General features: G+C 41.8%; 2 protein-coding genes across 2 annotated transcripts; one reads left to right on the top strand and one right to left on the bottom strand.

Annotated features, from left to right (window-relative positions):
• Window positions 1-322: 322 nt before the first annotated feature.
• On the top strand, window positions 323-2,384 carry LOC134674787 (uncharacterized). The gene is made up of 4 exons (XM_063532919.1): window positions 323-550; window positions 864-925; window positions 1,340-1,490; window positions 2,155-2,384. Exons 1-4 carry the CDS (start codon window positions 358-360, stop codon window positions 2,235-2,237), a joined length of 489 nt encoding a protein of 162 aa, XP_063388989.1. The 5' UTR covers window positions 323-357; the 3' UTR covers window positions 2,238-2,384.
• Window positions 2,385-2,507: 123 nt separating this feature from the next.
• Window positions 2,508-10,749, bottom strand: LOC134674786 (zinc metalloproteinase nas-4-like). The gene is made up of 6 exons (XM_063532918.1): window positions 9,040-10,749; window positions 7,159-7,305; window positions 6,453-6,608; window positions 5,707-5,840; window positions 4,326-4,411; window positions 2,508-3,845 (listed from the first exon to the last, which is right to left on the bottom strand). The coding sequence occupies exons 1-6, from the start codon at window positions 9,170-9,172 to the stop codon at window positions 3,794-3,796; spliced, it is 708 nt and encodes a 235-aa protein (XP_063388988.1). The 5' UTR covers window positions 9,173-10,749; the 3' UTR covers window positions 2,508-3,793.
• Window positions 10,750-13,241: the final 2,492 nt, after the last annotated feature.

Below are 13,241 nucleotides of genomic sequence, written 5' to 3'. Positions count from 1 at the left end.
CGAAACTCTTCCCTTCGGACAAACTCGGCTCCGTTCGACTTCAGCATTGTTCCGAGCAATTTTTAGGGTTGACACCACTGGACGTCCCTTTGCGTGCATAATGACCACAGATAAGATAATGGCTTGAATTTTGACAACCCTAAATATAGCCGAAAGTGCCATATATTAGAAAGGGACAGCATGATTAGACTCCGCTGTCAAACTTAGATTTTGTAGGAAGTTTCTTTCTGTACGGTAGGTAGTATACTGTTATTTATTCTGTAGCTAGGTCTCTTGAAATGTTTACAAACCCTGCGTTCCGATGTATACATAAAAACCCACAGCACTCGAACCAGCAGGCTTCGCCGAGAAGTCACAATGTCCAAGTCACAGATATTCGCGACAACCGTAGTGTTGTTGCTGTCTCTGTCTCTCGTACAGTGTGTGGACAAGGCAGAGAGCATAGATGTAAAGGCGAAGGCAGAATCTGACGTGGGGCAAGATGATATGAGCGATATGAACATCATGGGAGCGCTGAGCGATTGCAATGAGACCTTCAGGATTGACATGTGTAAGATGGTAGAATATAACATTTTTGGGACTAATGGTTAAACGTTAGAGTCAGACCAAGAAAAGTCTGCAGCAATTCTGATAGCCCACGCGGTGCAAGTGTTATTTATACGTCATAATTTCATAAAAGTTCGACGTTTAAAATAACACTTGCACTGAGTGGGCTATCAAAATTGCTGCAGACTTTTCTTGATCTAACTCTAGAAGGGCGGCGATGTTTTTTCCTGTCGGAGCGATTATTTGCGAAAATATTCACTTTATCAAAATTGGTTGTAGAAAAACGTTGTATTTAATGTTTTTGTTTTGTTTTTCAGCATATTTACTGGCTCTAAATGAAAGCGGCAGTTTTCCTGATGAAACCGATAGGACACCGAAGGTATTTATTATTTTTTTTCTTGAAAATATTTTGAAGTTATTCGTTAGGTGTCTCTTTCTCTTCATCTCTATCATTAGCCGAACATCAATACTTTGTCTTGTCAACAACATGGCCTAGTGCCACACTAGCGTCGTTTGAGCGTCGGCGTCTAGTCAGCGCTATGGAAAATGGCGTCGCTGCGCAGCCGCGCCAACGCGCAACGTTGCGTTGGGCAGCAGCCATACAGTTGACTAGACGCCGACGCTCAGGAGACGCTATAGTATGGGGTGGCCCTAAACCAGATTGGCGAATGTGTCACCCCGCACTCTAAAATAAAATAAATATTCACCTCTATTAAATATACCTAACGACATATTTTTATCACGTGTTTCATATTTATTAGGTATTGTCGATTTATTTCACATATTTTTGTAGTGTTACGTGCGTTGCGTGCTAGAGATGGTGGACGTGGCATCAGCTGACGGGCAGTTTGATCCTGAGCGCGCTGAGGCTGCTCTCATGGGTATCAGAGGAGTGAGAGCGCTGAGCAACGTCAAGGAGGTGGCTGTCACTTGTGCTGACCGACGTAAGTTCCTAAAGGTGCTGCTAGTTGGCTTAAGGGCAGTTCGACCCTGAGCGCGCTGAAGCAGCTCTAATGGGGATTAGAGGAGTGCGGGTGCTGAGCAACGTCAAGGAGGTGGCTGTCACTTGTGCTGACCGACATAAGTTCCTAATGGTGCTGTTTGTTGACTGGCGGACAGTTCGACCCTGAGCGTACTGAAGCTGCTCTCATGGGTATCACGGGAGTGTGGGCGCTGAGCAACGTCAAGGAGGTGGCTGTCACTTGTGCTGACCGACGTAAGTTCCTATTGTGCTGTTTGTTGACTGGCGGACAGTTCGACCCTGAGCGTACTGAAGCTGCTCTCATGGGTATCAGGGGAGTGTGGGGCTGTCAGCCTGTCACTTGTGCTGACCGACGTAAGTTCCTGATGGTGCTGCTAGTTAGCTGACGGATCGTTCATCCTTGAGCGCGCTGAAGCTGCTCTAATCTAAGGGCGTGCAACATTACGTCGAGCGTCCAAGGTATTTGAGCACGTAAGAAAGTAAAAATTTACTTTTCGTTTGGAGTTTGTCAAGTACGATTGTCATCTTGGCTAGCCACCCTGGTCGTTACTCAGTTTGTGACCCCTAAGGCAGGATTTTGTACCTACACACTCACTAACGTCAAAAATATCTATCAAATTTTTCAGAGGAAACCTGCAAGTGTGAGAGATCGTACCAATTCATCAAATGCCTCATGGAGATGGAAATCAAGATGTCTGAGAAATCCTAGACCAACCAACCACCAACCAACCAACCTACCAACCAACCAACGCGCGACCTTCGAATAATCAAACGGTTTGTTTTATTTTGTTTATAGTAGTTAATTAAATGTAGAGAAGCAAGTTTTATAGGATTAAACTATTTTTGTTATCCTGTTCACTGGTTTTTGATACTCATTTAAAATTACTTACATGTGTAAGGTGCGAAAAGTTTCCAAAAGAAACAAAGGTTTTTTTTATTTGGGAAATTTAAATCTCGGGCCAGATACGAGTAGATACGAGTAGGGCGAGAGCCGGTGTAGGATTAAGGTAAACGTACTAGTGCTCGACATGCTAATGCCCAATAGATGACACCTTGCTGTCACCTCTATTGACAATGACTTAAGTTTCAAGATGACATGTACTGGGACCACGTCGAGCACCAGTACGTTTACCTTATTTGACGTTCGTAATATTACGTTTTAAACTGTCCTATCCCAAGGGCAAATTAATTACGTTAGTAGCATTGTATCATTATGATGATGATCATTATAATATATCATGCCTACTTGGAAAATAAACTTAGTTCAGGTGGGGTAAAGGAAACATTTTATTCTTATATATCACGTAGCGTAGGTTTGTGGGTAAAATAAAGACGGTAAACAGCTTTTAATTATTTTTATTCATATAAATAAGACAAGTACAAAATATAAGGACTAGCACACACTTAAAATAACAGATCTTTGGACACAAAATATTGTTTTTAACTCTAAAACCAGGTATGTATACCCAGCCATTGAAGTTAAAACTTATAAATCGAGGGGATTCCAATAGTGCTTGCAAAAGAAGACAAACTTAATGGACGGCAAATATAAAAAAAAAATGATGTTATTTGTTATTATTTGGTGACATTATTTTTTTAAGATCACTATAATTTAGGTATGATGATGTTTAAATACAAAACTGTTATGACCACCATGTTGCGAACTGTCATAAAAACTTGTCGAATGGAGCCGTATGTCACGATGAACAAATCGATGTAAACAATATCAAGAGCTGAACTTAATTTTGTTCATAATTAACTTATAAGTATACCTAATGATAAAAATGGTTTCGCAAATAGGTACATAATTCGTGTTTGTAAATTAGTAAACAGATCATCTGTATCAAATTATATCACGAACATGCGTATTTCACTTACTTAGATTTTTTTAGTGGTCAAACGTATCGTAAAGTACCTACCTATGTAGGTATTGCTAATACGATTTCAGACAAATAATTGGGCTAATTGGCATAAGTTGATATTTGTTGTTGTAGCTAAGCAATTTTCAGAAAGTTTCAAAATAAGTATGTAGTTAAAAATATTATCGTTGATTTCAGTAAAAAATCATAGGAAATTAACTAAACGAAGCTGTGAAATTATCTCCATACAAAACTAGGTAGGTATGCATGTTTCCAAAAAAAATCAATGTGGAAACGCAAGTTTGAAAACTTTCCGACGGCCCATCAGTATGTGTTTGTCAATAGTTATTATATACATAGTTTGTCATATTAATGCAAGCACCGAATAATTGAAATAATAGCTTATCTACCCGAAGAATCCTTGCCACACCGCTCCGAGCCAGCCACTCTGGGGCTCCCTGAAATCACATTAGAAACTTAAATTAGATTAAAAAATAACTGCCAATCAAGGAAAGCTATTAGTTCACATTGATTTTCAATTTAGTAAAATTTGGCAGCTAAATAAGGTCGACGAATTTCGGTTAGTGATGGGTTTTTGGTAGGGAAAACCGATACGCCGCCCGGTCGGTCGACCTAGGTATCGATGGGCGGATGTGGTGGACGCTGATCTCCGCGAGCTCCTGATTGAGAACTGGGCTATAACCGCGAAAATCGAAGTTCGCAAATTGCGGGAATTTTTCTCTGTCACTCTAATTGCGCCTTCGTTGGAGTAAAAAAGAAAGATCCCCGCAATTTGCGAATTTCTGTTTTCGCGGTAGCCGCTCTGGCGAGAAACGGCACAGGACCGGGATCAGTGGCGAGCAGTCGTGTTGGAGGCGAAGACACACTTTGGGTCGCTGCGCCAGAGGAGTACGAGTAAGTAAGTAAGTATAACTCACTCTTTCTGGCAGTTGTACATGGAGTTAACCTTCTTCACGTCGCCGCGACTCAAGCCTTCTCTTTGACCCAGGGTCACTCCGCCAACCTGAATACACATACCTTAGGTGAACTTTAAAAAAACAGGACAAGTGGGAGTCGGACTCGCGCACGAAGGGTTCCGTACCATAAAGCAAAAAAAAAACGGATAAAAATGCAAAAAGAAAACGGTCATCCATCCAATACTGACCACGCCCGACCTTGCTTAACTTTGGTCAAAAATCACGTTTGCTGTATGGGAGCCCCACTTAAATCTTTATTTTATTCTGTTTTTAGTATTTGTTGTTATAGCGGCAACAGAAATACATCATCTGTGAAAATTTCAACTGTCTAGCTATCACGGTTCGTGAGATACAGCCTGGTGACAGACGGACGGACGGACGGACGGACAGCGAAGTCTTAGTAATAGGGTCCCGTTTCACCCTTTGGGTACGGAACCCTAAAAAACAGGACAAGTGCGAGTCGGACTCGCGCACGTAGGGTGCAAAACTAGCGCTTACGTCAAATTATGGGACAAGTTGTCAAGGGGACCCCAGGCTCCCATGAGCCATGGCAAAATGCCGGGATACCTAACGCGAGGAAGAAGAAGAGTCTGTTTTTAGTATTTGATGTTATAGCGGCAACAGAATATTTACATCATCTGTGAAAATTCAACTGTCTATAGCTATCATGCACGGTTTATGAGATACGTACAGCCTGGTGACAGACAGACGGACGGACAGACAGACAGACGAACAGACGGACAGTGGAGTCTTAGTAAAGGGAAAAATCCCTTTGGGTACGGAACCCTAAAAAAGTATGGTTAATTTTTTTATCTTGGTTCATGGTTTCTTATTTACGACTGTAGATAATCCATTGAGGCGATTCAAATGTGCAAACAATGCAATAATACATAATTGTAGATTGCTTAATCGGTAAACTGTTTAACTAACAAGATTATACACAGACAGCAGGAACGTGTCGTTGCCTTCTAGCCCACCTTCTAGCCATAGTGTTAGGGTAAGTAACATTCCATTTCCAACGACAGCTGCGCTACTGTCAATTTTACTATGGAAATTGACAATGACAGCGACGCGTTCAGTACCGGTAGTGCAGCTGCGGTTAGAAATGGAATGTTACCATTAGGGGGCCACATCAGGCAGTATAGTCGATCAGTTGTTCGGATTTGTCAAACTGACAGGCTGATATGATCCGGCGAACTGGTCATTCATCAGTGGGCCCCTTTATTAGAGTCTGACCAAGCTAATGACGAATGGCAAGCTATCTGAGCACGTACTCCGCGCTGGCAATAGAGGTGTGTTCAGATATTTGTGAGCGCCTTAGCAGCTCTGATGGCGACTGTACCTTGGGCTCGATAGTTTTCCGTCCGTTGCTGGAGAAGGCGTACTCGGAGTAATGCATGACGCTGTTGTAGTCGTAACTCACGCCGAAGTCGTTCGTGTGCTTGGCCTCCGACTTCTTGAAGTTATTCTCCGAGCCTGAAACGGATTAAGTAGACATGCGTTTGGATTTTTATCATCTGAGAAGGAGGGAGGAGGAGGCGTAACGAAGCCCTTTGGAAGTTCTTATGTTCTGCAGGCAGACATACCCTTTTTTCTTATCGGTGCGAAACCTTTATACTTAAGACTTTTATACCTTTTTTAGTACTACCTTCTCAGATCAAGTCAAGAAAATATTCAGTTTTATCGATGAATTGCAGTCGGTGTCTAGTCAAGGTGCTTACATATTTTGGTTTACAATAAGAATTGCCTATCTATATTTGATGATGTTGATGGTGATGTACTTTAAAGACCAGTGGTGGTCACTAAAATGTTTAACAGGCAGGCTCGCGTGTCGTAGGATGGAGACTATTGTCCTAGTCTATATTAACTTGATGTTCTGCAGCATGCAGCTATTCGTGCACTTGTGCCTTTGGGCACCTAAGGTTCTACAGGTCCACCTGCTGATGAAGTATTCCAGTACGGTCGTTCTTGTCTACGTGAGAGCGTGATAAAACGGTGTCCGTCACTTTCTATCCCGTGGCGTTAAAACGTGACAATTATTAAATTATGTGGATAAAGCCATCCATAATACGCCTGCAGGAGGCTTACCTGACTTGATGTTCTGATAGCGCACATCCACATAGTCATCACGCTCTGGTCGGCTCTGCTCGTGCATAAATCCCACAGCGTGTAAAAGTTCGTGCAACACCGTGCCCTTCTTGGACACGCAGCCTGGGTTCTGCAGGTTCACTTCTTGACGTCCACCTGGAAGACAGAAGAAGAAAAGTCATGATTTACTGTGTTGACAATTTAAATTGTTTTAAAGTATTTACATGGAATTATATTCGGGTTTAATTTTAATTTGACGGCGAGAACTGGCTGACAAAATCAAGAGTCACGATCCTCAACAGTGAAGGAGCGATCAAACACAAATAGAATCAAATTTTACCAGTAAGTACATAAATCTAACCTAAACCGGCGAGCGTGTATGAGGAATGTTATGAAAGTGAAGGAAGCGAAAGAGGTATATCAGGAGCGTATAGCAAGTGGAAATCTGTGATCTCTGTCTACCCCTCCGGGAAAAAGGCGTGATTATATGTTGTGTCGAGTGGAGACCACGGACTAGCAAACGCAGCGTAGGACGTCCACCCACAAGATGGACAGACGACCCTGTTAAGGTCGCCGGAAGACGCTGGATGCGGGTCGCTTCCAACCGGCACGTATGGAGATCCAAGGGGGAGGCCTATGTTCAGCAGTGGACGTCTTATGGCTGAGATGATGATGATGATATGTTATATGTATGTATAAATCTTACCGATCCGTCCAACGCTGGACCAGCACCCGGTATTGCCGCTCTGTATGGTGATGTAGTCTTTCTGGCCGTTGTACGGGACGAAGCGGAGGCACGTCAAGCGGTGGTAGTCAGCTATCGCTTTCATGATGGTGTCGCGTTGTTCTTGATCTGTTACATTAACCGTGTATATTAATGGCTAATTTGTGTTTCTTATTTTCGTTAGTAGTGTCTGTGCGGAGAGAGAAGAGTCGCGGAATATAAGGGAGCCCATATATTTCACAACTCTTCTCTTTCCGCACAGACTAATCTCTGTTTCAGACTGCCAAAAGTTAAAGACGGAAGTTGGTGTCAACGTTTTCTACATTCCTTCGGAAAAAAGAACGAACCGTTTTTGTTTTTCTAACAATGTACCAGTCTTCGATATAACATATTATGAAGCAAACCCATTGGACCTTCCACTTTCTTCAAGAATTTGTATAAAATTAGCAGGGGAACATAGTAGACAGTAGAAACATAACTATTGCAACAAGACTTAAAGGACATAGAATATGTGACGTTCCACGGCAAAAGGTACCTTATGGCGGCTGGCGCTTACGTCACATAGCGCCACAATAATATTATTGGAGCGACGTTAATAATAGCGTAAGCGCCAACCGCCATAAGGTACCTTTACCCGTGGGACGTCACATATATGATGCCGGTAGGGTAGGGTAACGCGAGGCCTCCTTTCTTATCCCGTTCCTTCCCAGCTGGAGGATAAATATGTCTACCTTTGGGAATCCCGGAATTCCCGCAAGTTTCCTAGGAAAGCATCGGGACCTCTCATTTTGATGAGAAGTTACTATAGTTAGGCGGTTGTCACACTGCCCCCGCGTCTCGTTGCGAGATGCGGAGCAACGGACTCGCATGCGGAGACAACGCACCAACGTCCGAGTTTTCTCCGCATCTCCGTCCGGAGCTGCGATGCGTGACGTCCCGCGTTGCTTCCGTCTCGCGTTCATTTCACATTCGAACGTTAAGGTGAAAACAGTTCCTAGTTGTCGATAAAATAGAAACGGAACTTATTATTTTCAGAACGCTGCGGTGATACTTACTTTCAGTTTTGTTTTTGTACAATCGAGTCATAAAACGCAGAGGACACTGGGTTCATCCCTATTTACAAACCAGACCTATGGGTCTTTTGCTAGAAATTACCAATATTTAAGGCAACACGAAGAAAAATTTTAAAACTTATCGACGTCGATATCCATTGCGCCTACGTCCTTCTTGCGGCGCGATTCGGAAAATGAATTAGAGAATAACTAGATGAGATATAGTAAAGATATGTGACGTTCCCCGGGTAAAGGTACCTTATGGCGGTTGGCGCTTACGCTATTATTAACGCCGCTCCAATATTATTGCGGCGTATGCGACGTAAGCGGTAGCCGCCATAAGGTACCTTTTTCGTGGAACGTCACATGTCTTCACTATTTCATATTTAGTGAATATCTAATTAATTTCTCGAATCGCGGCGCCATCCGCCATAAGGTACCTTTTGCAGTAGAACATCACATATCTTTACTATTTCATATCTAGTGACTCTCTAATTCATTTCCCGAATCGAGCCGTTGCACTAAAATCCGTACGGCACTGCGGGGCTCGGTGTGACATACCCTGCGGCACGCACCGCGTCTCCGTCCGAGCGCGCGAGTCGTCGTGCGTCTCGCTGCTCCGCGCGTCGACGCGGAGCCAGTGTGTCGTACCATGCGATTTTTCTATACAAAATCAAGATTCTACATACAAAGTTAAAAAACGCATCAACGGACGACGCTGCGAGATGCGGAGCAGTGTGACGACCGCCTAAATTAGTTACCAGGATTCAAGACTATACTACTACTCTACTACTGTTCCTAATATACTCACTGTATCGTCCTTCGATGACGTAAGGTATGATGCCGTTAGGCCACCGTGAGGTCTCGTCTCTCATCCCGTTCCTGCCCAGCTTTGGGATGAGTATATCACCCTCTGCGTACTCCCCCATTTCCTCAGGGTTCATGGGTGAAGACTCGTTCCATTTCGCTACTGCGTCACCTGTAACATTGGGTTTTAAGACAAAATTTTGAAAAAGTCATTCATGAATTCTATCATCGCTCGAAGCCTTTGAGGCGTTGAAGTATCTAAGCGTCGTATTTTTACTGATTTGTATAAACTTTATTGCAGAGAAAATGAGAAAACATACAAATGGTGGATATAATGCCGGTGAAATCAATCATTGTTAGACTAAAGAGCAACAAGTATGCAAAACTTGGATCCCTGAAATTAGTTAGCTATGCTAAACCCCTGAATAGACCATAAGATGTCTTAAGGCATCATCTTCGCATCTTCTACGCTTAAATCATTATTTTAGCCAGGTAAATAGTCAGTCTGAGAGAGTAACCGGGGGTTACTCTAACCGCGGAGATAAGGAAACAAAATACCTAAAGGCCGCTAGCTTATCCAGCACGGCTCCTAAAATTTGAGACGCGCGTTTAACCGTCAAGTCTACTCAAGCGGAGTTTAATGCCTTAATTAAGTAACTTAAGGTATGTTTAGTTTAATTACGCACAGCATGAACACTCGTAAAGTAAACTTGTTTATAAAGTATCGTATTGTGTCACTGCTATCAGTACATAAAGGGGAGGATGTGTGCCATCAGCGGGAGACATTTTGTAAAACCAAAATAACCATTAAGTTAAATTTAGCTCATACAGGGACCTACAGGTACAATGAAAAGTGAACCCTAAACAATTATTAACCACTTACCGCTTTCACTCTTAGGAGAACCGTATAGTTGAGGTCCTAGATGTGACAAATTGATCTTTACATCATCATCATTAGCACCATCTATGCTATTCGCTGCTTCTATAACTACGTCGTCATCCTCTAGAGGCAACGCTTTACACACCGAAATTACAAACAAAAGTAAAATTACTTTATCCATTTTAGCGAATTAAAATAAATTCAGCGTAGTACCAGGCTCGCAGGAGTCGCAAGAAAGTGTGCGCTGAAATACCGCGAGCGCGTATTTATATTCCTCCGACCTGTCATAGGGTAAACAGATATACTTCCCGGTACAGGATGTACCGCCGAAAAATGTACATTGTACTAAACATCGATAAGAGGAACCTTCGCTGTGTTTTTGGTTTATGTTTCCTGAATGGGACAGCTGAATATTGTTTGTAATCCTCGCTGATAAGAGATCGCGAATTCTGACATTTTTATACGGAGCAGCGTGTAATGTATTCAGAACACTGACAACATCCTCTATAGCTTCAGTAGGTAGGTAAAATAATTATGACTGCCAATTATTATTTTAAAGACGGACTTGCGGCTCTTGGTCTCTGGCTCGCTGACCAACTGAGCTACCGAAGCTTATCCGATTGCGGCAAATATATACCTATTACATGCGGCAAGTTTTACACGCTTCATGGAACTCATGCGTTAGATGACGATCAGCCGTCATAGAAAATGTCTTGTCGGATGCCTGCGACGAGACATTTTCTATGACGACTGGACGCGCGCTTCTTGTTGCCTCCCAGGCTAGAGTTGCTTGGAATTGCTCAGGGAACATATGTGGTGGAGCTCATAAGCTTACCTAATAAAAAAAATTGGGTCAACTTCATAACTGCTTCCACTATAAACTACGTATAGTGTCTTCTAATTCTAATCTCAATCTAACTGTTTTTATATTACTGAATCTTTTTTACTGATGTTAAGTTACCATTTGTCGGATTAATTTATGTTGTATGTAATGTTAATTAATACCCTCTATAATATTTGCATACTGTTTAAAACAGTTGAAAAAGGTGAAACATATTTTATTTTTACACTAACACATGTAATCTTTACCCTTTTTCTGCGAATAAATTTTTGTTTGTTTTGTTTGTTTGTTTGCGCCTGGGCACGGCCCGGTCTAGCGTGCTTTCCTCTGCCCAACTCTAAACTTTTAGCTGGCGTCCAGTGATTACCTAGTTGAGATTTCTAAAAAACCCTGACACTCGCCAACTTTCCCGCAATCCTGACCAAGGGCCCAACCTTTTCTGTTCTCTTTCACGACGCAGCAACTAGTATCATTTCTCTCTCCTCGCTCTTTTAAAATGCCGTTTGTCAAAAAAGGACAACCATACCATAGTAACCATACTGTTGACAAGGTGGACTTCAAATCAAGTGTTGCCTTTCTTGATGCGCCCAGGCTGTGTATGTGTGCGTAAAAGCGTATATGTGTGCTCTTTTAGGGATGTGAAAAGTCGATTTTAATCATGTTATATATCGATAAACGCTACACAGCGGAACGAAATAGCGATTAATTGAAGCTTCAATATCTTCGTTAAACATAAACATAATTGAAATGCTAATGGATAATGAATATATTATAATATAATAATATAATTCAATGATTGCGGAACACCTATTTTAGGAGGTATTTATGTATTTTAATTAAATATCTGAACTTTCCCTTGGTTCCCTGCTGGGGCGTGACTATAAAATTGTGATCTGATAACCACAATAAAGAATAAAAGCGTTTTTGGTCATTTTAGGTATCGTTAAGCCTTTGAAGTAAAATTAAAATTGCAAGAAATATCGATAGTTTATCGATATGACTTTATCGACATGGCTACAGCAACGTGGGCCTCATTGTTAATCGTACACTAAACAAAAGTGGCAACAGTGACAGCTCGCTGAGACACCGTCTATATATATATTATGTCTATGATCCTGACAAAATACCAAATTCCTGAGATGTCAGGGAAAATCCTAGTGTATCGCAACACTAAGCGGGTGAGGTATTCAAAATAATCAGAGTATATTCACTTCATCACCTCTCCTCTTTACCAGGGGTGCGAAACTCCTGACTTCGGTCAAACTCGGGTCCGCTCGGCTCAGCATTGCTCCGAGCAATTATTAGGGTTGACTTCCTTTTGCGTGCACGACCACAGATAAGATAATCACTTGATTTCTGACAACCCTAAATAGCCGAAAGGGATAGTGCCATATATTAGAAAGAGACAGCATGATTCGACCCTGAACCGCTGTCAAATTTCGGTTTTGTAGGAAGTTTCCTTTCTGTACGGTAGTACTATTAATTATTCTGTCTTTACTAAGGGCCTAAAGCGAACACTAATCCCAAATTGCGGGCATCTTTTTATGTCATTCTAATTACGCCTTAATTGGAGTACATGATGATTAATTGGTGTTCGCGGTAGGCCCTCTGCTGATGAGTATACCTATACGTTTTCACACCACCTATTCGGAAAAGAGCTTTTTCTTCCCTGCTAGGAGGTGATCAAAGTAACAATTTTCTCTTCTAGCACACTATTTTTTCATTTTTTGTACATTATTTTTTAACTTAAATACCTAATCTGTTTAAGCATCAAATTGTGTCAACATTAAGATTTTTTATTTTCCTCATAGTTGATGTGAAAAGCAGTATGTGTCACACGGTATCAAAATTATTTCGTCTTGGGCGTTAACACTTGAATCCCTCATTACGCTCAGGATTCTACTTTAGAATCCTGAGCGTAATGAGGGATTCTACTGTAGAATCCACCGCTTAATTCAGGATTCAATGTACGCCCTTGACAGAAATATATCATTTTGATCCCTTGTAACACAAACTACTATAGAAGGGCGGGTGGAAAACTCGTAATCACTAATCAGATAATTACAAACCTTACATCATATTCGGAAACGGACGCTTTATCGTACATTGCCACGGCCATGTTATTAGGTACAATCACTGTTCGCTTTCCCAACCTCTTATCTTTATCGCCATCGTTTTCAAAACTCAACTTTACGGTATGTGTAAGAAGGTAGTTATTACCGTATCACGATTATTTACATATGATAATTTTAGATCGGATAATATCTCCCGGAAAAATCCTGACGTTCTTGACGACACTTTGCCTCATAACCAGTGTAAGTCTGACCTCAGATTGCTTGTATTTATACTGATTTTCGGGGTCTAGTTATACTGGAAAATGAAATCCCATCAAAAACATAAATGTAAAAAAGGAGAGCCAAGTTCAATACAAAAATTATGCTTGGCTGTGGGGTTCGCCGCAAAAAGAATGAAGATCTAAATGAGT

Source organism: Cydia fagiglandana, chromosome 20 (assembly GCF_963556715.1).
Source record: "Cydia fagiglandana chromosome 20, ilCydFagi1.1, whole genome shotgun sequence".
Lineage (NCBI taxonomy): Eukaryota > Metazoa > Arthropoda > Insecta > Lepidoptera > Tortricidae > Cydia > Cydia fagiglandana.
This window is presented reverse-complemented; position numbering and strand designations above follow the sequence as displayed.